Below are 25,157 nucleotides of genomic sequence, written 5' to 3'. Positions count from 1 at the left end.
TGACCATGAGATGGTGGAGTTATACTCCACCTGTAAATTCTGATGTTGCCCATCTGAACTTTCTTTCCTCATGACTCTTAATTTAAAAAATTTCCCCCTCAGTTTTCAATGTCTCCTTTGCCTCTTTTTTTTTCTCCTGTCCCTTTTTACCCTTCATTTCCCTCCTAACCAGAAATCAGAAGCAAACAAGTTCAGAGGTTTCTCACCCAAAGCCAAATGCCTAATGGTTATCAAATAATGTACTTTGAGTCCCATTTTATTATTAAGAAAATTTGAGCAAGGGTGATAGCTAATCATGTAAAGACAACTGATTAAATCTACGTATCTTTTGTCTAGTGGTAGGCCACTCTAGATCCTGTCTGTGTCTTTTAGGACTAGAATGGCATTGACATTTCATTTAGTTCTTTGTTTCTCATCTTGAATGACTGCTGTTAGTCTTTTGTTTCTTTGATGTTCCTTGAATAGGCTAATCCAGTTTCGCAGCATGTTCTATTATAGATTAAACAAAACAAGCTTACTGATACCTTCTACAGAATTTATTTGCTTTCCAGCTGTATGGTTTTGGGGCTGTTTTCACTGAAGTTTCTTATGTTTTTTGATTGTATTTTTGAAACGTGTCAACAAAACTATTTCTAGAACTTTGTAATAGCATTGCTTCTGGCATGTACAGAGGTAGAGCATTTTCTTCCTATTACTCAGTTCCATCCTTTTTATACCTCTAAGAAGTGCAGCTATTTAATTTGCTAACACATAATCTTTGGAGCTTGTATTCAGATACTTGTTCATGAAGTCCTCTGACAAACCTCTTTATGGTTGCTGCAGCATTCACTTGTTGCTATAAGAATGCTTCCTGAAAGTAGTGTCTCATTTTGCAGCTGTGGCCTGTTTCAGAATGTGCTAAATTAAAAGAAATTTAGTTTGAATGGGACCATCAACCTAGATTTATCTGTATGGCTGATGCATACATCAGTTATATTGATTCTGCCAATCACCTGCTCTTCTTGTCACCATTTTTTTTTAATTTACTGCATATCAGGGGTAAAATTATTGAATAGAGTTGGACTTAGAAAGCAATAAGAGGCATTTCTTTTTAATTGCTGTTTTCCAATTACACATTCTGTTTAAAATCTCCCAGTTCATCAGCTTGTGATAGATTTAATACATGTTTTATTGCTATTCTGTGATGTTATTTTTGAACAGTGTGGTGTGCAGCTGTATGTCTAATGCCTTACATGAGTCTAAGTCTAGTTATCTTTACTGGCAACCTTGTAGTTGTGTAAAAATGAGTGTTTTAAAACAACATACTTCCTTAAAACAAAACCTAATCTCTATTTGTTTGGAAAAAGTTATGTATCAGATATTTGAGTTAATCTTCAGAAGCTTTCCTATTACTTTGCATAGAAGCAATGTCAGGAAGTTGTTCTGCATGTCATTTTTTCTTATTGATACGTGAACATTTTTTCATTTTCATCATATATACATGGTAATAGCAAAAGGTAATAGCAATAATCCTTTGTTTTATATTCTTTCATAACCTGATAAAGCAGTTAAACTGATTTATAGAAGGGTTCATATTTCTTTTTGTTTCTTAGTTTGGTAACTAAACAGTAAGCATAACATGAAAAGGCACTCTGTCATTCGAGAAAAACTGACATGGCACTGTGCAGGGCATAGAAATCTCTTAATAGGTATATCCAAAATGTCATTTCTTAAGGCAAAGTATTTTATACTTAATATTTAGCTGAGGGAAAATAATATAGCTTCTACTAGTGCTTTCTGCATAGTTACATTTTTTTCAGTACCTCTAGATTTTTAAGTATGTTCTAAATGGAGGACTGAGATCACAGTATTTTCAGGGTTCATTGGAAGCAGAGTAAAACTCATTTATAAAATTACTTAACTAGATGGTTGCCTAGTAACAAATGCATTCTGTGCAGTGTTTGAGTTGCAGATAACGTCCTATGTAGAATCTTCAAAACAGTATTAGTAATTGCATTTTTACTATGTACTTTTGATTTTGCAGTTTTACTGGGTTTTCCATTTTTTGTTCCTAAAACTAGGAAATTACCACCTATGTGGACTGATTGACAACTTCTTAATTCTTTCATTAGACAGTAAACAAGATATCAATAAATAAGTAAACATTGGTGGAATATTCTAGCCAACACTCCTCTTACTCCTTTTGAAACACCTTTAATTTTTTTTTTTAATGTGCTAAGAATGCCTCCCTTTTTTACTTTCTTTTTCTCCTTTTTTTTGATAATGTGAAAAACATAAATCTTGTGAGAAGCTGATACTTAGAGCCATTCTGGGGGTAGGGTGGCATCTAACTAATAACGTGAATCCTCATGTCCAATCCTTCATTCTTACTGCTGCTGAGCATGGAAGTCAGGAAGCTAAGTTAAGAATTCATCTTCTTGCACAAAACTAAGAAACACTTGTGTCTAATTTTCCTGTGTATCTTGTCTTTAAGGTACATTGAAGGGCATACAGACTGGCTGTAGAGGGTGTTTTGAAGTGATCCTCAGTCATCTGAATATCAGATTAATTTCTAGCCAGTGGACAATTCTGCAAAGATTAGAATATGTAAACTTGTCTACTTCACTTAATTCTGTGCTTGAGTTGAGCAATCAGGGATATGCTTTCCAGCTTGATTGTAATTCATTCTGTGAATGTGATATTTTAATACATGGAAATGGGAAGACTGCCAAGATCACAAAGTTCAGAAAGAACTTTAGAAGTCAGATAAAAGAGTATCTCTATGCATACTCTGTATGCTCTCAAGTGGCGGCTGTAATGGAATGAGATGATATGAAAATCTTAAAACCTATTAGGAAGAAAATTATCCTGCTGTCATCAATTTGCAATTCAAATAGGCACTTCCCATACCTGATCCTTTATCATTTACAGTGTAAACGCAGATGATGCTTGAGTGTGGCAATCAGTACTGGGTAGCTATCTTCTGTTTGTTTTTTTCTGTATACATGGAATTTCATGGTGTGATAATCATGGTCTGCAAATGTGTATGGTGAACATGTTGTCAATTCTCCACATGCCATCATTAATCCTTCTGAATTAGATATACTAATTAGATGTCAATTAAATATAGTTATGGCAATTTTATTTCTTGCTTCCAGTGTAATATCAAATCAATAAAATGTAGTAAAGCTTTCAAAGAACATGATGTGCAAATACTGTGACAGTTCAGTTTTCCAAAGAAAGCCTTGTAAGTTCCAAATGGTGCTTATGTTTTTACTAAGATAATTAAAAACATATGAAGATTAAAAGGTTTGAGATTATGTGCCAGTAGTGAAGCAGATGCACTTAGCTGCATATCACCAGCCAGTGACAGGGAATGTAAACACAAAACTTTGTCATCCAAAATGTCTTTTCAGTAATTTTTACTGCATACTGCAATTCCAGGAAAAGCATTTTCAGTTTGTTGTATATGAAGACACAATCTCTAATTGGGACTTCTAGGACCAAATAATAAGTAGTTGAAAAATGTGTACGGAGAACTGTTCTAAAAATGTGTTAAAAAAAACAGGATGAAAAATAAAATCTCTGTAATGCTTGGATAGATGAATAATAGATTAATAATTCAAAGTTAATTGAAATAATTTAATTCATCTGTTTTAATTAAATGGCATTTCCTTTCACTTTAACTCACAACACTCGAAGGGTTAAAAATCTATATTCTAAGTAAAACCTCATATTATTTTCAACAGGGCTTAGCCACATAGAAGTTACCAGTCTTACTCTTTACTCTTTTATTCATGCATTTGACAGAAGCTGAGAACCTCGTATATGGCTTCAGTTATAGTGTATAAAAAGCCTTCTGGTGAAAATTTCTGTGAATTTTCTTCTAATTAATTATGCTAGTGAGAAAATTGTGAGCTGGACTATGCTGCTTTTCATATTCAAGAAGGAAATGGGAAAATTCTTGCATAATTTCCTCATTCAAGTCTTTTGGCTGGTTTCATTATTTTTGAGAATTACCTAGAAATACATATAATACACAGGCTTTTACATTGTAAAGCGCTATTTCTGTCCCTTAATGAATGGGAAGGCATGCCATGCAAACATATGGGGCATTCAAAAACAAAGGAAGAAAATGTCTGTCACAAAGTGACTTCTTGGTATTTAAATATCTTCAAGTGTGCAGAAGTACAGCTACATACTGGAGAAATGCAGATAGAGATGAACTAGAATAGGTTGTCTTAGAGAGTTCTGGAAAGGTCTAAGCAAAAGCCAAGACTGAGGAATGATACAAATTACATTCATTCTTTTTGGAATTGTGGTGTGATTTGGACTAAAGAAGAAATGATACCAGATTATCTGCCCTAGATTTGCCTATAAATTGGTCTATCCAGTCTTTACAAAGCCAGTTTTACTGCTATTGTTCCTGTATGTCAGTTAATGACTGCTAACCTTTTAGAGGGCAAAAGTACAATAAAATAGAAAGATGAATAAGCAAGATTTGATGGAATTGCAAAGTGCTCTGGTTTCTTCAATACAGGGTAATCACTAAACTTGCATCTATCGTTCACCTTTTCAGAAAGTATTAAATGCTTCTTTCACATTACTGCTTTATAAAGGATGTTTTAAAACTCTGTGCTTCATTTCTTGGCTTGTAATGCTTGAATCATTTACAGGTTTTCTGGTTTTTAACAGGTCGAGTCTACACAAAGTATGATTAGAATTTTGGGCCTTTCAGCTACATTACCCAATTATCTTGATGTTGCTACATTTCTACACGTCAACCCCTGCATTGGACTATTCTACTTTGATGGCCGTTTCCGACCTGTACCTCTGGGACAAACCTTTATAGGAATTAAGACAACCAATAAGGTAAAGAATAATGAACCAAAAAAGGGGGTTGCTTTTTGTTTTGATTGTGTTTCACATATATATGTGTAGTGGATACTGGTTTATTTTGCTACAGGTGATTTATGAAGCATATTTCCTTCTGTATAAAAATATACATAATTGAAAGGTGCTTTAAGAATCATGTTTCCTCAGTTTAAAATACTTGTGTAGGCCTCGATGTAGTTGGATAGCATGGTGCCTAGCTGTGCATTGCCTCTGCTTTGCTAGTAAGCTTTACTTATTTAAGGAGAAATCATTACCCTCGGCTGTAGAGTCACTGTAGCAGCTGATTATTCTGCCTTTCTCATTTCAGTTTTCCATTTTGCTAGAAACAGTGGTGCTTCTTTTTTGGCTGTAAGGGTGCATGAAGAATGTTGTAAGGAAAATGTTCATTTATGATATCTGGAGATAATATATATATTGACATGACATGCATTAATAGTAGCTGGATAGAAGCTGTTGATGAAAACCTTGTCAGGCAAAGCCATTAACTGTGTACATCTGATAGAAAACACATTAAACTATTCCCTAAATAAGCCCTTTGTGCTCTTGCTTATTTTGGGAAGTATTAAGACTGTGTTTACGTATAACGTTGTTAAAAATCATCACTTGACACATAAATTATAACTCTTCTTTTAATACAGGAATTAATACAAACACTTTTCCATAAGATTTCCTGTGCATCTCACTAGCTGATAATTAAAGCTAATACAGCTTAACCTTTAGAATATCTTAGTCCGCTACGATCTCATTTACTAGAAATCAAAACATTTTCAATCGAAACTTAATTTCATAGCTTAATTGATAGTAGGGTTTTTTTTTCGTTTTTATGAAAATGGACATTGCCTTTCTTACTAGGTTATTTAAGTAGTTCATTCCATCTGCAGTGCAGAAAAGAAACTTATTTTACAACTGTAGGGAGCCGTTTCAAGTCTATACACACAAGAATAGTTTACCATATGGTGCTTACCATGATTTGCATATTTTAACCTTCATTAATTGTTTCAAGTACCTTCGCTGTTATTTGCTGTTGCTTTTCTTTAATCTTTTTCTCATACTTGATTTGAATATTTAGTTTATTTCTGCTATATGGTATGAAAAAGGGGAAGACTCACTTTAGAATCTGAAAATCAAAGTAGTATACAAATAGAAATATATAAAATGTATAGTTATTTAAAACCCCAAGTTTTAAAAAAAACATGATGAGATGAGGAAATATTAGGAGGCAGTAGTTATTCTGTAATGTGAATGCCTAGCAAACTGTTTTAGTAGTACCACAGTCAGCAGTTTTTCTTTTTGCTTTTTCAGAGCAATATCATTACAGATTTCCTAGAGTAAAATACATTTTGCGATAAAGATAATACACCTTACAGCAAACAGAAAGTAAAAGCATTAAGCCTCTTCAAAAAGGATTCTATTCAGGATAATACCAATACTAAAGCTGCCAAGTGATTGTCAATATCAATGTCCTTCTGGTCTACTTGATAGGAGGAAAGCAATGTAAGGATCCATAGAATCAAAAGCAGTTCTTGCAGAACATCAGCAAGTACAATCAATGCTATTTCTATATCCACACTGATGAGTTGCAAGGAGGTAGAAGGCTGTTAGTTACTTCAGGTGAATGTTTTGCCATGGCTTTCTGACATCCTTCATCAAAAAAATTTGGAGCTGATTACTCATTTGTGGAATCACATGCAAACTGTAGGCAAGTTTTCAAAGGCAAGGACAATACAGTGCATTTATTGTGCATAGAAGTTAGCCAGGAAAGCTCTTAAAACTCTGTGCACTGAAATGTTAGCATGTGGAATCAAGACTAAAGTTTGGCTTCTTCAGTCGGAGTCTGTTAATATCACATTCTTTTTTAATATCAGATGTTTTTCTTCATGCACCTTTATGTCTTCCTCTTCAGGTATAAGTGCAAAAAAATACATAAAATTACGTTTGTATGTATATATGCATGTATATGTTCACATGTGTTTTCATGCACTGCCCCATGATTTTCACTTAATGATTTTCACTTGCTATTTTCTGAAAAAGAAAACAATTAATAAAAATGCTAAACTCTCATTTTCAGAATAATTAGACTGGCTACTTGTCTCTTGCATACATGTCCATATTGTCTCATCTTTTTATTACTATACTTGTCTGATTCCAAATATGAATGTTCTCTTCTTCCCTCTAAAGCTGTTTTTTCACTTTTCAGTTATTCTAGAGAACTTCAAGTACTAAATTTCTATCTTTGAATTTTCACATGCTTTGCTCTTGTAAAATATTTCTTCATGTCAAAAAAAAAAATGATTATAAAACATGAGTGCACAAATGAAGAGTGGAATTGCTCTGATTTTAAATTTCGTTTATTTATTTTGATTTGTGACAAACTTAATACTAAGATGCACTCAAGTAGATGCATGCTGTTTATATTGTGATATGTCAAAGAAACAGGAGAAAAATCTTTAGAGTAGCTTGAAGAATGCTCTTTATTTCATCTGAGCTCTTTATTTTAGAACCTTTCTGAAACATTTTATTTATATGTAATTGGAAATTATACACGATACTCCCACTGTTCCCCATGTATGACCCAACTACGAAAAAAAACCCGTTCTATGTGGCAAAAAAACTGACAGTCGATAATTTCCTGGCTATGTATATCTACAATGTAAAAACTGTTTTTAGCCAAATGGAAGGACTTAATGTTAAGTAAGATGATATATTAAATGGATATTTCAACAATATCCTGTAGAAGTAATATTCCATAGTATGAAACAGATAAATTAAAGAATAGAACCGCATTGCGTCACTTCGCTCATCAAAAAAAAAAACAGCAAAGCTGTGTAATAAATTTTCTGTCCTTACTGCCCTTATTCACATATTCTGTCTGCTGTATTCTGTTCCATTTGTGAATTTAAGAATACCAAAATTATATTGCTAGGAGTGAGCATCAGTATATTGTAAATGTTATTGCATAATCACATTTTTCTTTCATAGATTGCTGTAAATTGCTTGATATGTGGTAGAAAATACATAAAGATAGAAATGCTTTTAATATGAAGTATGATGTTTGTTTTTCAGGTGCAGCAGCTGAACCATATGGATGAAGTATGTTATGAAAATGTGCTGAAGCAAATAATGGCTGGACACCAGGTATTTATTTTTTGCATTGGTCTGCATTCCAAAAACATATAAAGAGATTAGTTTTGGTCTTCATAGCAATGTATTAAGGAATTTTATTATCATCATTATTTTGTGATCTATCACATCAGAGGTCATCTCTAATCTTGAAAACAGTTTATAGAAACAGCATTCAAGAAGATCTAGATAGGCTAAATAATGTTAGCATTTAGCTAAGGTGAAAATCACTGGTACTTTATATATCCCTTAAAGTAATCAATGTATGTTTATGTCACTTTTCTAAAATGACAAGGCAAATTAGGTCAGTGCTTTAAAGACCTTACACTTAGGTACATTTAATGATTTAAAAAAAAAAATGCAGCACTTACTATTATTCTTAGCCTTTCCAGTATCTTTCGGATTCTATTGTTTCCTGTTAGAGATTAGGGACGAGAATTATGCAGAGTGCTCACAACATGGTGCACAAGGGCTCAGCATCTGCCATTTGAAATATCCCACATTTTGTGTCTTGTTTTCTTTTTAGGGGGTGTGATTCTTCATTTTACTTTATAGTAGAGGTTTCTGCAGTGAATTTTCAAATTTGATATTCCCCTCCGCCAAGTTTTTGAGCATAACTCATTTGCCTGAATAGTTTATTATTCTGTTATTATTGTCCTCCTGTATCACCCACACACAGTGTCTCATTTTTGTTAGAATATTGCATGGACAGCAGTGTGAGCAGCAGTAGCTGTAGCAGGTATGGCATCTCGTCAGAGCAGGAACTAATGCTAGTGCATTGTGATCCTTGAAGAGGCTTCTCTGTAAATAACTTGTATATAAAAGAGGGAAATTTTCCCACACAGTCGCATGAAAAATTGCCTGTTTTCCCCTTTTCACATAAAATTCAGACTGTGGTAGGTTTTGAAAGATGAACAGTTGGTTTATGACTTGGGGGGGATGAAATACTTCATCAACAGCTTCTTAGTCCTCCTGTTCCCCCTCCTTTAACGCCATTCTTTCACTTGTCTTCTCTTGTTGGTATCAGTTACTGCTGCTACATTCAGAAAACTTTCACGGAGATTACATACGGAAATGCTGATATTTTCCTGAGTGAATGTTGTTAACAAAACTTGTTGACAGTACCAAGGGAACTTTTTTTCCCTCATTGTCAATTTTGCACACACGTTACCAAATTCCTAACACTGAGCTACATTTAGTTGCTTATCTTTCATTTCTTATTATGATTTTATGTATTTTCACTTGCTGTAGGTAAATCTACAAGTAGCAGATTCTTTAAATCATTATGTCTAAATGAGTAATATATCTTGGATTCCCAGCAGGAAGATGTATGCTTTTACAGAGTATTTCTTGCACCTTTCTTCCCCTCCATTTCTTTCACACGGGGGTAAAAACTGTCAACAAACATACATAATGTTATTTGAATAATTCAAGTACAATAAGTTATCTAATTCTACTAGATGTTTTTGTAGCTATCCTTGAGAATAGTTTAGTTCCTGTACTAGCAGACGAATGTGTGAGTGTTTTGTTTTAAGACACGAGCTACAGCTGAAAGAGGCCAAGTGAAGAACTGTATTCTACTTAATTTTACAGTTTCAGCAGCTGATGCTATTGCTGATCTCAATTTCTTGAAGTTATATTTCAAACCAACAACCAAATCAATACACTATTTTCAGACAAAGCAGATGTGTGGTTTCCTTTGCTGTGTAAATGTTGATTTGGTTTCAGAATGCTTGGGTTAATGTGATTCAATTGATTGTAAATGTTAAGCATTTTATTTGCTTGAAATTGTTTGTTCTGCTGTGTTGCAGAGCTCTCTTAAATAAAGATCTAAATACCAACCAGTTACAGTGGACTTTTCTTCAGAGTATTTAAAACATATTGGTCTTGATACTTACAAAATAGATTTTCATATCCTGAAATGAATGATATACAAACACTGGTGTACAGTCTCTGACAATGCAGAATCAAGCGTATCAGCTCATTGCATAATACAGTTAATTATAATATGTAGCTTTGTAACACATATTAAAAACTAGGAGTTTTTCTTTTTAATGAGTATGCAATGATAAATGATCTGTCTAATCATTAAACCAACTGTCCATATTAGAAAAAAAGTGGTAAAGATTCCTGTGCCATGGCGGAAGATTAATATTATGACTGAATATGATGGATGTCATGATAGGAAGGTTTTCTTCAGTGTCTTTACAATTTTGAGAAAAGCCTTTGATCTTCTGAAGTTATCACCTTCTTCCAATGTTTTTAGTTCTTACATGTCCCTTACCTTGTGTTCCATGTTCACCATCGCCTGTTACCATTATGCTCAATTACCTTTCTTAGCTTGTGTTGTCCTAGAAACTTATGTTTATTTACATTTCAGGTGTGTAAAGATTTTTTGCTTTTTAACAAAGCTGTGGTTATTTCTAAATATACCTGTTAAAAAGATGTACGTAGACCTTCCCCACCAAAATACTTTAGCAAAAATTTCCACAGCAGTTTTTTGTCTTTATGGAATTCAGGAAATTGTTGGAATCTTATGACTATTCAGGCCATAGTGTGTGACAAAGACAGACCTCTTAGTGGTGCTCCAAAGAGCCAAAATCCTACCTGTTCTGTTTTATACTGAAGGGCAAGAAAGAAATACCAGAATCAGAGAAAAATACTTGCTCTCTTCCAGAAATACCGTGAGTTTATGTACACCTTCCTGTAGCCATCAAACTTTCACACTGTTTTCTTGTTTAAAATTCTTTACCGGAGTCTTCAGAATGTCTTAATAAATTTAATTCAACATTGTTTATCTACTGTTCTGTTAACTCATTTTCTAAGATTTCTACCATGCCAGAACCAAATAATTTACTCTTATGGAAGTCAAGCTGATGTTTTCCTGTCATGTTATAGGTTATGTGTGATGCCTGACTGAAGTTATGTGTTCAGGTGTTTTAATCAACGTACATGTGTCTTCATTTTTTAAGACTAAGGCTGGTAGGAGGTAGTTGAATTCTGCAGGCATGTGTTTTGACAGATGGAGAGAAGCATTTTATGTTGATTTTTCAACAGTCATCCTCTGCAAGACTTCAACCTCTTCCTGGCTACTGGGAAATTAAGAGTTGGTGATTCAGGCTGATTCAGCCTTTAATTTTGATCCATCTGCTCAAACTAATGAGATCTCATTTGTAGGCTTCACTTTGAATTACGAGATGCAACTGAAGCTATAACATTTGTCTTATAGCACAATTCTGCACTTGTTTAACTTGAGGAAAGATACAGTGATAGATGGCTTGCCCTACTGAGTTTTCCAGTGTTTTTGTTATAGAAACTTTTTACATGACTGAATAAGTAAGATCGGAAAACATCTCTAAGGTTTCCAGGTGCTTTTTAAGACCATGTGCTGTTTTTGTAGGATTAATAAAAATGCAGATCTTCATTAGGAGGTTTCTTTGTCAAATTCTCTCAAGAATGCTTTAAGTGAGAACCTCTAGCGCTGTTTTCTCTCTGCTTTTCTCTCTGCTTTCCTGGGACTGTCCTTCTGTGCTCAATATTAGCTGGTTAATATTTGTTTTCTTGTCATACTTTGAATTTACTATGTTCTTACATTATCTAAAAGATGTTAGATCCTCTTGGACTGATTTGCACTTTGAGAGTTTTATTCCTACCTCTTAATAAATTCTTTTTAAAAAGGGAAAAAGAACCACCTGAAATTACACACTGCTTGTCAAGAGAATATGACTCCATTCTCAGCTGCAGGTAGAGTATTTTTGCCAGCAGTTACTTTCTGGGATACTGTTCCCTTGAAGACTGTGTGAGGGCTCAGTCACCAATAATTATCATTCCCTCAAAGCGATTACAGCTGTCTCATGTCAGACAATCACCAGTAGTGGAACATACACATTAAACAGCATTAATGCAGCTACAGAGCTGGAAAAGCTTCTTCACATTCTGTAGCACTATGAGAGAGCTTTTCATGGTGGCAAGTTCTGGAGAGCAGGTAGCACCTTTCTGAGGCAGCCTGTAGAGAACCTCACGAGATCAGCAAAGACAGTGACTGAAGAGCACGCATATCAGTGTCATTTCTATAATAAATTAAAACACTGCTTTACTAGCTAGTTTAGGACAATACAGATCCTACTGTCTTTATCTTCACAGTGACTGGGGGGGGAACACCCTTGTCATATTATGCTTTGAGAAATAACACTGTATTTTTAGGAGTTTTGAGAAATAACATTATATTTAAGGTTGAGGCTTTTTCCTCTGAAACATATCAAATGTAAATTTTAACTTTACATTAAATTCCTTTATTTAAAAAATATGGAGCTGTTGCTCTTTGGCAAGATTCAGTTACTTAAGTTGATATCCTAGGCAATTAACTCTTTTTGGTTTTGACCATCACTGCTGTTATATAAGTTCAAATCCGTTATATCACCTACTGTTGCTGGCATTGCGCTGTTTTATCCCACTGTGACCATTTGACCACAGCTGGCAACTAAGCTCCATGCGGCTACTTGCTTACCTCCCCCCACTGCAGTGGGATAAGGAAGAGAATGGAAACCCCAGCCTTTTGGATTGAGATAAAGATAGCTTAATAGGACAGCAAAGGAAGGGGGAATAGTAATAATAATAGTAGTAAAAGAATATACAAAACAAGTGATGCACAATGCAATTGCTCACTAGTCGCGGACCAGTGCTCAGCCCGTCCCCAAGCAGCGGCTGCAGCTCGTTGGCCAACTTCCCCCATTTATGTACCTATCATAGTGTCATATGGTATGGAATATCCCTTTGGCCAATTTCTTTCAGCTGCCATGGCTATGCTCCCTCCTGTCTTCTTGTGCACCTCCTCACCGGGAAAGCATGGAAAGCTGAAAAGTCCTTGATTTAGTAGAAGCACTACTTAGCAACAACTGAGAACATCACTGTGTCATCAACATTATTCTCATCCTAAATCCAAAACGCAGCACTATACCAGCTACTAGAAAGAAAGTGAACTATCCCAGCTGAATTCAGGACGGGAAGCCAGAAGCAGGACACCCACTACTGTGATTACTGAGAGATGTTCATATGTTTTTCTCGTGTCCCCATCACCTTTAAATCTTTTACTGTTGTGGATTTGTCAGAACTTTACTGTTTACTATCTTTTTCTTTTTTTTTTTCTTTTCTCCTGTTTTTTTGTGATCTGAATATTCTCTCTTGTCAAAAAAAAAATTAAGAACCTGAAATTGCATAAGTTTTCTTGGATCTTGTACTTAATTTCTTGCATTATGAATCAGAAGGGGAGTTGCTGAAGTTCCTTAAAGCTTTCAGAGAACGGTACTTCCTCAAACTGCAATCATAAAACTCACTTGGTTTTGCCACATTCCCCTACTCATCTCTTCTGTTTCTGCAACCTTTTTTAATTTTTTTTTCCTCTCGTAGCTGATTCGCTTTGATAGTTCTTAAACCTTCAAAAGAAGTCCTGTGCTCTCTTTGTCCTTGGTGTTGTTTGAGCAGTTCTCCCATATTTACTCTCCACACCTCACTTTGCTCTCTGGATTTTGGGGTTTTTTTTTTTGGACCTTCAATCCTCTCTTACTCTGCTTGTCTTCAGCCACAGATGTCTAAGTTTCAGTCCTTGCTCCTTACCCACTGTACTTTGCTCATTTGACAATTTGATCATTTATTACGGTTTAGCTTGGAGTGCCTTTGGCATTCTCCTGTCTTCTCAAACTCTTTCCTTTTTAAGACAACAGATGTCTCTGTTTTCCCACTGCTTTTGAGAATTTGCAGTGTAACTCTGAGATGATACTGTCTGTTTAATTTCTCTTCCACTAGCTCTGGTGCTCAGTGAAACTCCTTGAAAGTTCATTTTCTCACTAACCTTGGTATTTTCAGTTCATAGCAAAACCTGACCATTCAGTGGAAGTTCTATCATCTTTCTTTGGTTATTGTCCTTTCTATCTGTTCAGGCATTGAGGCTGGAGGTGTTAGTACATAAATACTGAGGAGGCGTCATGGGTTTGCAGGAAGTGGCTTCAGTATATAAGAAAGAGCTTTTCTGGGGGCCAAAGATGCCAGATTGTCTGTTGCAAAGAAACCTGGATTTTTTACACAGTTAATAGCTATTGAAAGCCTCACCACAGTGTCCAAAAGCAAATCGGTAATAGTGTTCCTACGTATTTAGCAACAATTCTGGTTAACTTGGGTGGAGCAGGCTTTAGGACCTGTAAACCAGTAGAGATTTTTCCAATACTCCTCACTCACCCCATATCCTTCAAGACCTTAAAAACCTATGCATGATCACTGCAGACCAGGCTGCCTCTACTCCTAATGTCACTGATGAGTTCGCTTCCCCTCAGGTGGGAGTCTGCTGGATTGCCTACGGCTTGCCGTACTACTTTTCCAGTATATGTCAAGGTGGTTGAAGTCCCTGAGTAGCATGAGAGCTTGCGAGTGTGAAGCCTCCTGTAGCTGGAGGAAGAAGGCTGCATCGTTTGGCTCTCCTTGATCAGGTGGCCTGTAGTATACACCAACCACGAGGTTCCCGTTGGTTCCTTGGTCTTTTATTCTGACCCACAAACTTCCAACCCATTCATGACTACCCTTCAATGACAGCTCTTCACATTCTATCCCTTTCTTGACATAGAGGACAGCACCTCCAACCCTCCTTCCCGCTCTGTCCCTTCTGAACAGCCTGTAGCCATCAACAACCACACTCCAGTCATGGGATTCATCCCACCAAGTTTCTGTGATGGCAACTGGATCACAGCTTTCTAGTAGCACGGTAGCTTCCAGCTCCTCCTGCTGTTACCCAAGCTTAATGCGTTTGTATAGAGGCACTTTAGCTGGGCTGCCAGTCATATCATCCTCTTATTGGACCCTTTATTACCTATAAGGTGTTTTGGAGAAGTTTTCTCCCTGATACCTACTACCTCACGAGCCTTCCAGTCTTTTCCACAGGACTCCGGTCATGTCACGACATCCCCAGCATGCCCCTGGACAGCAGGTGGAGGGCCCATACCAGCAACCATTGCCTGTTCTCCCAACGCTTGTCACAGGCAAGCCTGATATTATCGTCCTCCTCTTTCGCATCTAGTTTAAAGCTCTGTCTATGAGCCCTGCAAGCTCCTGGGCAAAGACCCTCCTTCCCCTTTGAGAAAGGTGCCTCACATCCGATTCTTGTGATCCTGGTGCCGTGTAGGCAATCCTGTTGTTGAAAAAAGTAAAATTGTTGCAGTGACACCAGCCACGGAGCCAGGTATTAATAGACTGGTCCCGTCTGAGCCTTCCAATGTCACCACCCATAACTGGAAGGAGGGAAGAAAAAAATCACTTGGGCCTCAGATTCCCTCACTAGCCATCCCAAGGCCCTAAAATTTCTTTTAATCCCCCTTTCTTAGCTTTTGCTTGATTTGAACTAGTTTTGTTGGTTTAACTGGCTTCTTCTGTCTTGCCCTTTTGCTTTTGCACTATTATCTCAGCTGCAGCTGATATACTTATGACAAGCTTTACCTTTTATAATTTAAAATGAAATTTGGCTTTTTTTTCCAATGGGCAGAACACAGACATGTATACTTGTTAAATTTTTAATTAGTGTGTGCATTGGGTGGTTAGTATGCAGTTTTCTGGAGATCAAACTTGCTTTATTAATTAGAATTTATGTACTTAATTAAAATGTTCTGTACCACTGTTCTGCATTTAGTTTTTTAGAAGTAATAGTGAGATGCTTGATACTTTTAAAAAATCTTGGAATAATTTCTAAGTATCAACTTACACAGATTTTTGATACTTTACTCTTTCAAATCAGGATTTTTGCTGTCTCTGATCAGAAGCAGATTACACTTGAATTTATATAGTCAAAACTGATTCTGTGCTGTGTTGCACATAAAGCATTCGCTTTGTTTGTAATTATTCTCTGTTTGCAAAAATTGACTTGAACTTTGCAGTACTAAGATGCGTCATCTTGTTTTTCTTACACTATCTCAAACCAAAAAAGAAACACTGAATATTTATTTTAAATCTCTTATATTAAATTGTCAGAAGTTAATTTGACATGTATTAATTTCTTCTGTAAAAATGATGGATTAAATTTCTTTATTGTCTATTTCCACACAGTTAAGTGCTTGCAGAAGCCACGTGAAGATAAAAGTTTAATAAGCCTTCTTACTGCAACTATTGACAGTTTTATAGCTGTGTCATAAGATTTAATAAAACAGTATTCAGTCATCTCTCAGGAACTTAGTACCTTGAGAATTAAGCTTATTTTAGTATTTTTCCTAGGTGAAATAGTATTCTAGCACACTTTGGACAAATAACTCTGAAAAGTTACTGGCATTGTTAAAATGTATTCTTTATTTACACTGTTTTTTTTCCTAGACATTTCTTATAGCCTTATGAGTTTATTTCAAGTTTAGTTTTTGTAATTCAATCTATACAGTTTGCTTCTACTTCATCAGCTGATGTATCTTATTTGCATATATATGTGTATATATTTCTTCTATATTTATATAAGCACACGTCTGTAATTAGAGATACAGAAGGAAAAGTGGTCCAGCAGTATAGCTGGATAGTGGTTGATGATTTTAGATGTTATTTCTGTATCAACTGATTAAATAAACACTTTAGAATTTCTGTAGAATTTCTTTTGCAGTTTTTGCAAAATTAAAGCCCATTTATATGTATGGCTTTTTTTAACAAAAATCACACACAAACTAATTCAGTGATGATGCACTATTTTTATATTCTGAGTCTTTGTCATTTATTTAGGCATTTGATTTCCATTGCCTTTCACAATTTTAAGGATATAATAGTTAATATAATTTTATGCCTGAATAAACAAAACTTTGATCTTACTTTAAGTAAAAATACTGTATTGCTGAGTTGAGTAGAAGATGCACTTCAAAAACGTTATACACCAGATGTTTCATGCTACTGTCATGACAGGTATGTACTATTTCACTCTATATTTTCTGGTTGAATCCTTTGGCTTTAAACACTTAACTTGCCAGCTGCCTATATGAACAGCTGAGGAAATTGCTGGAAATGGATATTATAACAAGTTTTGTATATAACAACCCATGATTCTTCAATTAGGTAGCCTTCTAAATGTCTGTGTGTGATTTTTTTGTCACTTATACAAATCATATATTTTTGTATTTACATAGTAGCTTGTCTGTAGAGGTTTACAACATGTGTATTGTGAGAAGTTAATTCTGTGGATCCCCATCGGCTTCATATTGTTCTTCAGCATGAATTTAATGGCAAGGATAAATTACACAGCCTGGGCTGCAGCGATCACGCACTGGTGGAGCTCAAGGTCCTAAGAGATGTGGGGCAGGCGAGGAGTATAGTCAGGACCCTAAATTTTAGAAAAGTAAACTTACAGCTCTGGTCCTCAGGAACAAAGGAGCAGAACAGAACTGGCAAATATTTAAGGATGCTTTCCATAAAATGCAAGAGTGCTTGGTTCCTGGATGTAGGACATCAGGCCGGGAAGGGAAGAGACCAGCATGGCTGAGTTGAGACCTGCTGATCAAAATGAGGAGCAAGAGGCACTGGAATAGGTTGCCCAGGGAAGTTGTGGATGCCTTCTTCCTGGAAGTGTTCAAGGCCAGGTTGTATCGGGCCTTGAGCAGCCTGGTTCTAGTGGGAGGTGTCCCTGCCCATCGCAGGGGTGTTGGAACTGGATGGACTTTAAGGTCCCTTCGAGCCCAAATCATTCTGTGATCCTGAAACACGTTTCATGGTCCAAAGCTTTGGAAAATTCTTGCTGTGTAGCCCTGAAAGAAATGTGTATGTGCGCTTAGTTTACCATAGTGGATAGTATCAACCAATATATAATTCACTAAAATATATTAGGAAATTCCTTTTGACTGTATGCTTTTATTCACTTTCCAGAGTATGAGATTTCTCACAAACGTAGTGCTGCAGTGTGAATAGTTTTCTTTGTGGTTTCAGAGGAGATGACTCCAGAATATGTTGCTTTTTTATACTCATGTATTTAATCTTCAGGTATTTTCTTATTCTTATTTAGGAAAGGATATAGAATTATAGAATAGTACAGTGCTTTGCATTGGAAGGGACCTTACAGGTTATCTAGTCCAACGCCTAATGTCTTGGGAAAGGCTAAGTATATAAGGTATGGTTTCTGAGAGACATCGTAATTGTTCTAGCACAGTTTACTATTGTTTGCAAACTATTGCATCATTTAAATTCTTCATAACTTTATTAAGTTTCCTATTCAAAACCTTGCTTACACTTGAAGGCAGTTCTTCAGTTTTTAGACGATGTAGGAAATCTGTTGACTAGAAACAAAAAAAATTTTGGATAAAGATCTGTGTTTTTAAATGAGTACTGACAGGAAATAAGCTAGAAAACCTGATTAATTCTGTTCCTTAATTGTTTAGTAGGTTTATTTATGTTACTGGATTATACAAAACCAGAAGATACAGACGTTGACATAGCAATTTTCTTAATTTTTTTACTTAAGTAAAAGGAATGGGAATAAATGTGAAGATTTCTCCGCTATCCTTTTTCCTTTCCTTCAGTAAAGCTGAATAGAATCTGCATATGACTACTGGCTCCTGGGTTATTTTTTCATATTATGGATGGTATAGGTATAAGTAGTTTTGGAAGCATAAGAAGAGATACAGTAGACATAACCATAATAACTCTTATTCTGGAGTAATATTTGTCAAAAATATAATTTATGATACTGTAGAAACCTATTTTATTTTACAAAGTCAAAATAGTTAATATCAGGACAGGACAAAGGGAAATTCTTGAAAAAAATTACTACACCATCTTGTTTTTCTAAAAAAAGACACAGTAAAAGCTGCTTATAATTTTGAATAATAATTGTCGTTCAAGTCCATTGGCATCTGCAAAAATGCAGTTGTTAACTGCTTAATGACATATATTTGCATAGTAATAGACTAGCTATTCTGGCTTAATTTTCTATACAAGAATAGATATTGCTATTTCTATTTCTATCCCTATCCTGTCAATTAAAATTCAGAACAATTTCTACTACCTGTAGGAGTCAGTGAAGTATTGTTTGTTTTTCTTATTGAATATTTTGCCCTATACTTTTATTTTCACTCTATTCATTTTTCCTCTGCAGTTTGTCATATATTTGGCTAATGCTACAGATAGCATAGATCGCATTATACTGTTCTGGAACAGGTTCCCTTTAGTGTCCAGAATCCATATTTAAGCATCGATTCCATAACTGAGCATTTATTATATAGGCCATCTAATATAATTCAAAATATAATAAAACAAGATTATGAACACAAGCACTTATAATTTTTAAAGTAATTAATAATTTAGAACTTCCTAATGTAAATTAAATCAGACAAACCAATCAGCATACATTAGTGGGATTCTTGTATAACTGTTACATAGGTATAAAGGAGAAGTCATTTCATATGGGCAAGTACTTTTTACTCAGAAGCATCCTTCCATTAGTGCTGCTGCATACATGCTGACTATTCTTCAATGTAAAGGTTTGATAGCTTCAGAGGCTCTATTTTATTGCTAGGAATACAAAGGCACTGTCCAAGCACACAGAAGGAGGATTAGGAAAGTCAAACCCCATTTGGAGGTGAATCTGGCAATGGGTGTGAAGGGAAACAAGAAGGCCTTCCACTAGTATAGCAACAGCAAGAAAATGACTAGGGAAAATAATGACTCTTTGCTGAATAGGGCAGGAATCCTGGTGACAAAAGACATGCAGAAGATTGAGCTACTCAATGACCTCTTCACCTTGGTCTTTGCTGGTAAGATTTACCTACAGGAATCCCAGGGTCCCCAAGACAAATCAGAAAGATCAGAGCAAAGACTTATCCTTACACTTACCCTTACATAAATCTATGCAACCTGATTGGTGACACCCACGTATGCTGAAGGAGCTGGCTGTTTTCACATTGCAGAGCCACTTACGATAAATCTTGAAAGACCTCAGTGATCAGGGGAGGTTCTTCAGAACTGAAAGACAGCATGTTATTCCTGTCTTCAAAAAAGGGAATAAAATCATGTCTGTAACCTGAGTAGCAGGAGCTCAGTTGAGGTTGTAATTTTAAATGAAGGAGGGGAAAAAAAGTCAGAAGGTGAGAAAGAAAATTTATCAACCTCCAGTTAAAGAAAAATTCCTTGGTGTCCCTAGGCTAAAATGTCTTGTTAGACATAATTCTAAAAAGTGAATTTAATAGCTAACAGTAGTAAGGTAATTTTTTCTGCTGTGGAGTCTACCTCTCATGGGGGTTTCTGCACACCTTTTAAATCATCTCCTAATGTATGGAAATTAGTGAGGTAGTAAGTTTTCAGAATGTTTAGAAATTATATCGAAACTAGAAAAAGATATGTTAAAATATATATGTATGTATCGTCGGAACTATTTGGAACTATTCCAAACATATTTCTTTTGCAGCTAATACAAAGTTGTTACATACTTATAACGCCTACGAAAACATTTTTAAATGGTAATAGTTTCACAAGTTCTGTGTTTAAAAAGGTGTGCTTAAGTGGGAACATCTTTTGCTAGAGATGATAAACACAGACAGGGAAAAGACAAGGAAGAAGGAAGAAAATAAAACCAAGACCAACTAAGTTTATACTAAGAATTAGAATAGGGATTGTAACAAGTCAGAGAAGTCAGAGCAGGAGGTGCATCAAGAAGTAAACTATGAAAGAAATGAAAATGAAGAATATAGGAAAGATGGTAGTATTTCAGAATGTGTATGATAGTAGAGCCTGTGTTATGGATAGATTTAGAGCACAAAAGGCTAAAGGAAGTTATTCAATCTAACATCCTTACTGTAGCTATTTGCATAGAATTTCATGATCAATAATAAAAATAAGATGGGAGTGTATGATATAGTACTCATTATGGTAGGCACGTCTTAAGTAAAAAATAAATTTCCATGTAAAAAAATACCAAAATTGAAATTATAGGTCAGATGTCTCTAAAAAAGTAGTTTTATTACCGATAAATAAATGAGCAAGTGCACGTTACAATAGTAAAAATATCTGTAAACTAAATAGGAGTTATTACTCTTAGAACATGGTATATCTAAATAGAAATGTAATTAGGTAAATAAAAAACCTTTTTGGGAATTGAGTTTTGTAACACGTCAAGGCAGTTGCATGCTGACCTTGAGGAGGAAGATTGTTGGATAGATTGATCTGTTGATCCGTATCCCAAACTGTTCATTTTAAGTAGAAGGTAATACTCAGGTCAAGAACTGAATACCACATAAAAGATGATGTTATAAGGATTTAGTTGGATGAAGCCAAACAATGTCTTGAAACTAAAATAAAGTATATTATACTTGTCTCTAAACTACGTAATTAATACAGACATTTCATTAAATAAATTCATTCTTTCATCGTAATTTCTTCGAAAGAAGGGCTCCGAAGTGTATGGTAAAACCAAGGCCTTCAGTCATAGAGGAGACGTGTTAAGTAAAACAGAGATGCTTATAGAGTGACCGGCACTCTAATAACAAGAGGGAAAGATACTTGAAAGAGTCAGTATGCTTCTACGAAAAGATGAATGCACTATTTTGGAGTTATCACAGAGAATGTTAGTTTGAAAGACACATTTTCCAGCAGCAAAAGTGAGTACAAGCATTTGTATTGTCCAGGCAGAAAGAAAGGCAAGGGTTTTCGTGTATCTGATTATAATGATATAATATTATACAGCACTTTTGTTACATGTATATGTAGTGTGGTTTTTCTTTCTCCTCTGAGTGAAAATATAAGTGCTACTACTAGTGTCTTACTATGCATCTCTTAGAAAAATACTAGTTTTCATAGGTATTTTGAATAATAGTGTGCTTTTCAGTGCTTTGGTGATGCACTAACGTATTTGAGAAAGATTGCAGCCTGGAATATGCAACACCTGGGGAATCCAAGCACTTCCTGTTGTGAATTTTAAACAAAGTCTTTGGTGAAAGTGTTTGATTTGTTTCATACTTCAAGAAAATTCTGGGGAGGTAGCCTAGCTACAGACTCCTTTCTTGTATATTTTTTATCATTTAAAAGCTTTGGTTTCAGGAGAGCAGCAGCAGACACTTTCAGCACTAGGGCTATGTACAGCAGAGCTAGCTTTGAACTACAGAGTACAGATATAATTACACAGCTTGTGGCTGTGGAACCACTTCTCTCTATTCTAAATTGCTTTTCCTAAATTATTTGCATAATTTAATGCACAGAGATTTTGCCACCGAAATATTATTTTCTCTGACACAGTTAGGACAGGCTAAATTAACCCTCTTAAGACTATACTGCTGTCTCGCTATGTATTTGGTAAATGCTCGACAACTTTATTGGGGGGGAAAAAATTCGACATTGTTACATGACAATTTTTAGCTAGGACTAGTTCTTTACAAACATATTTGGTGATGTACAGTCATTTCAAGTAAAACGTAACCTTAAGATTGGGAACCTCTAATCAGTTGGGGTTTTTTAATCATACCATCAGTCTACCTCTTACGGAGAAGTTCTTTTCATTGTCAGCAATTTATGTAATCATTTTAAATTTTTTTTTAAAAAAATTGAAAATTAAACAGATTAGTAAAATATGAAATCAAGTTGATTTTAAAAGTGAAGTGTTTTTTTCAGTGAACACTTTGGATACAGAGTTTATAGTAAGCGAGAATTCACTGAAGAAGATATAATGGATCTGTTAATAAAAGGAAATTGCTGTTTTCAGTACTTATGTATTTTTATTCCAGCTGTCTATAGAAAAATATACAAATAGATAAATAGACAAATAATCTTTTAAAAATTACTGAAGACAGAAGGGACATACTCTGTACTTTAGTTACATTACATTTAGTTACTTTAGTTCTCTAATTTTTTTAAGAAATATTTAAAATATTTTGTCAGTATGTATTTTTTAAGTTAGACAAAATTGGTATGTTGCTAACTGTGACATGTATCTGAGAATATTTCTTCTCAGATGAAAGCTAATGATTGTAGGAGTCACGGTGTTACTAAATTGATGATGGAAAGATGTATCAAATAAGCTAAAACAAGGTGAATAGTGGTTCCTGCCAGTAATGTTATGCACATACTGTTTCTCTTTTATCTCTTCTCTGTCACCTGAGTTAATTTGCTTGGTTTTAATTATAAATTTATAATTTATATACATTCACAACTATTATGTCTACTTTTATATAAAATTATATGTACATTATACAACTATAATTAAATTTTTAACTTCCAAATTAAGAAGAGAGGCAATAATTTGTTTAATTATACCCTAAATACTGCTACTTTGTTAATAGTGTTTCATTTAAAGTAATTCCATTTATATACTACAAGTTGATACAAGCATGATGCTGCCAAAAAGCCACAATTCTCTGGAATTTGACGTACAAATCTTAACATAGAACTGAAACTACCTTAAAACAGAACTGCAACTCCATGGTTAAATTTTTAATTAAAATTAGATGCACTTCCAAAACAGTGTTTGCCATTTACTCAAGAGTCCAGCACTCAATTTTTTCCATATGTGAGTGTTAAGAACACAGAAATTGTTGTACTTGATCAAACTGAAGAGTTGTCTAACCAACACAATTTAAGCAATTTAAGAGGTCAATTTAAGCAAACCCTGGACAATACAGGGTGCTTACGGGAATACTACAGAAAGTGTTTTCTATAATGTACCTTTCAGAGACATTCAGTGCTGTTACTATACTGGAAGTAAGTGGTATTTTCCCTTTCTACACCAGTTGGGGGCTTACTGCCAAGATTCATCTCAAATGTGCCTTACAGTGAATCTTAAATTTAATACCAGGTTAAATTGCTTCAGATACACGTCTAAAGGAATAAGTGTTAACGTCTCATTGCTGTCTCTTGGTTCAGATACCATATGTTGAAGGTTATAAGCATTATCAAGTGACAGTGGGGTTGGTTGGATGATACCCAACTGTGTTTCCCAAACCTGCTGCAGACATGGGTATAAATAATTGTTGATTAGTACTCAACTCTTAGTTGGTATTTTCAGGGAAATGTCCACAATGTTTCCAAGGGATCTCACTGAGTGATGGTTTAAAACCCATAATCATATATCTTAGTTTAAAATTTGAATCCCCATATGTATTTTGCTCTTGTTGGTGCTTAAATTCATTCATCTTTTTGATTGTCCAATGATTTGAGACAGCAATATCCTCCTGAGGTTCTTTATATTCAACTGTCTCACATAGTCAAGTTGTACCATCAGGAAACATCACCTCACTGTTTACATCCAGATCACTTAGGATGTGTCAGATAACACAACTCTTTACATGAGTGGTAATCTCTGTAATTTGTGAAAACTGCGAACTGATTTTTGCCAACAATTGTTCCCTATGTTTTAAAGACTAAAGAACTAAAAAAAGAGAACCATCTCAAAACTCTTTGAAAATGTTAAATCTAATATTTTTTTTGTTTCTGCTATTGGAAATATTTTGTAATTAAAGTGTTTTCATTATTTGATTAAGACTTTTGTTATTTCTTATCAGCCCTGTTTCATTCTGTCTTTAAGGTGATGGTGTTTGTCCATGCTAGAAATGCCACAGTACGAACTGCTATGGGTCTTCGAGAAAAAGCAAAAAACAATGGTCATATTTGTCACTTTTTGTCACCACAAGGATCAGATTATGGACAAGCTTTAAAACAAGTAAGTGAATAATTTACATTGGTAGTCTTTACAGTCCTAGAATTAATGTTTCCAGTCTAGAATAGGAGTAAATGAAGCATTTTTGAGCTTCTGGGAATATGTACTTTGCTGTTAAGCTATTGAAAGTACCAGTGTTTATTTAGACACTCAAAATTATTCCTGAAGTAGTTAGAAAAAATGATATGCTTATTTCAGCAGTGCATATTGTGTAAAGTATCTGTCAAAGTAGTATTTTCCCATCTTGCTCTGTATTTGAGTGAAAACTACTGCTATTTTGTTCTTCTCTTCATTCTGGGATTGAATGAATTAGAAAGCATATTCTTATGTTGATGGGAACCATTAGAATGTCACAGAGAAAAGAAAAAGTTCTAAACCTATTTGGAATACAGGTTATTGCTGCTTGTGCTTACATAGTGATTTAAGCTAACACTTACTGTACAAATTAAGAGAGTGATAGATAAGATGGCCTATGGATTGGTTGATTACATATCTGAAATAACTTATTTTTCTAGAAGTATTTATGCAT

General features: G+C 34.9%; 1 protein-coding gene across 3 annotated transcripts in view; it reads left to right on the top strand.

Moving 5' to 3' along the window:
• ASCC3 (activating signal cointegrator 1 complex subunit 3) overlaps positions 1-25,157 on the top strand; it is a 265,663-nt gene that overhangs the window by 112,086 nt on the left and 128,420 nt on the right. For 2 of the 3 annotated variants that reach the window (XM_054061495.1, XM_054061493.1), the window contains 3 exons: positions 4,675-4,851; positions 7,939-8,010; positions 24,497-24,631. In XM_054061495.1, coding sequence (XP_053917470.1) covers positions 4,675-4,851; positions 7,939-8,010; positions 24,497-24,631 — 384 coding nt within the window. Of the gene's footprint in view, positions 1-4,674; positions 4,852-7,938; positions 8,011-8,521; positions 9,738-24,496; positions 24,632-25,157 lie in introns of those variants that run through there. The other variant, XM_054061496.1, reaches the window with a different exon arrangement.

The sequence above is a fragment of the Cuculus canorus genome, chromosome 3 (assembly GCF_017976375.1).
Source record: "Cuculus canorus isolate bCucCan1 chromosome 3, bCucCan1.pri, whole genome shotgun sequence".
Taxonomy (NCBI): domain Eukaryota; kingdom Metazoa; phylum Chordata; class Aves; order Cuculiformes; family Cuculidae; genus Cuculus; species Cuculus canorus.
The sequence above is the reverse complement of the archived record's forward strand: the minus strand, read 5'-3'. Positions and strand labels throughout refer to the sequence as shown.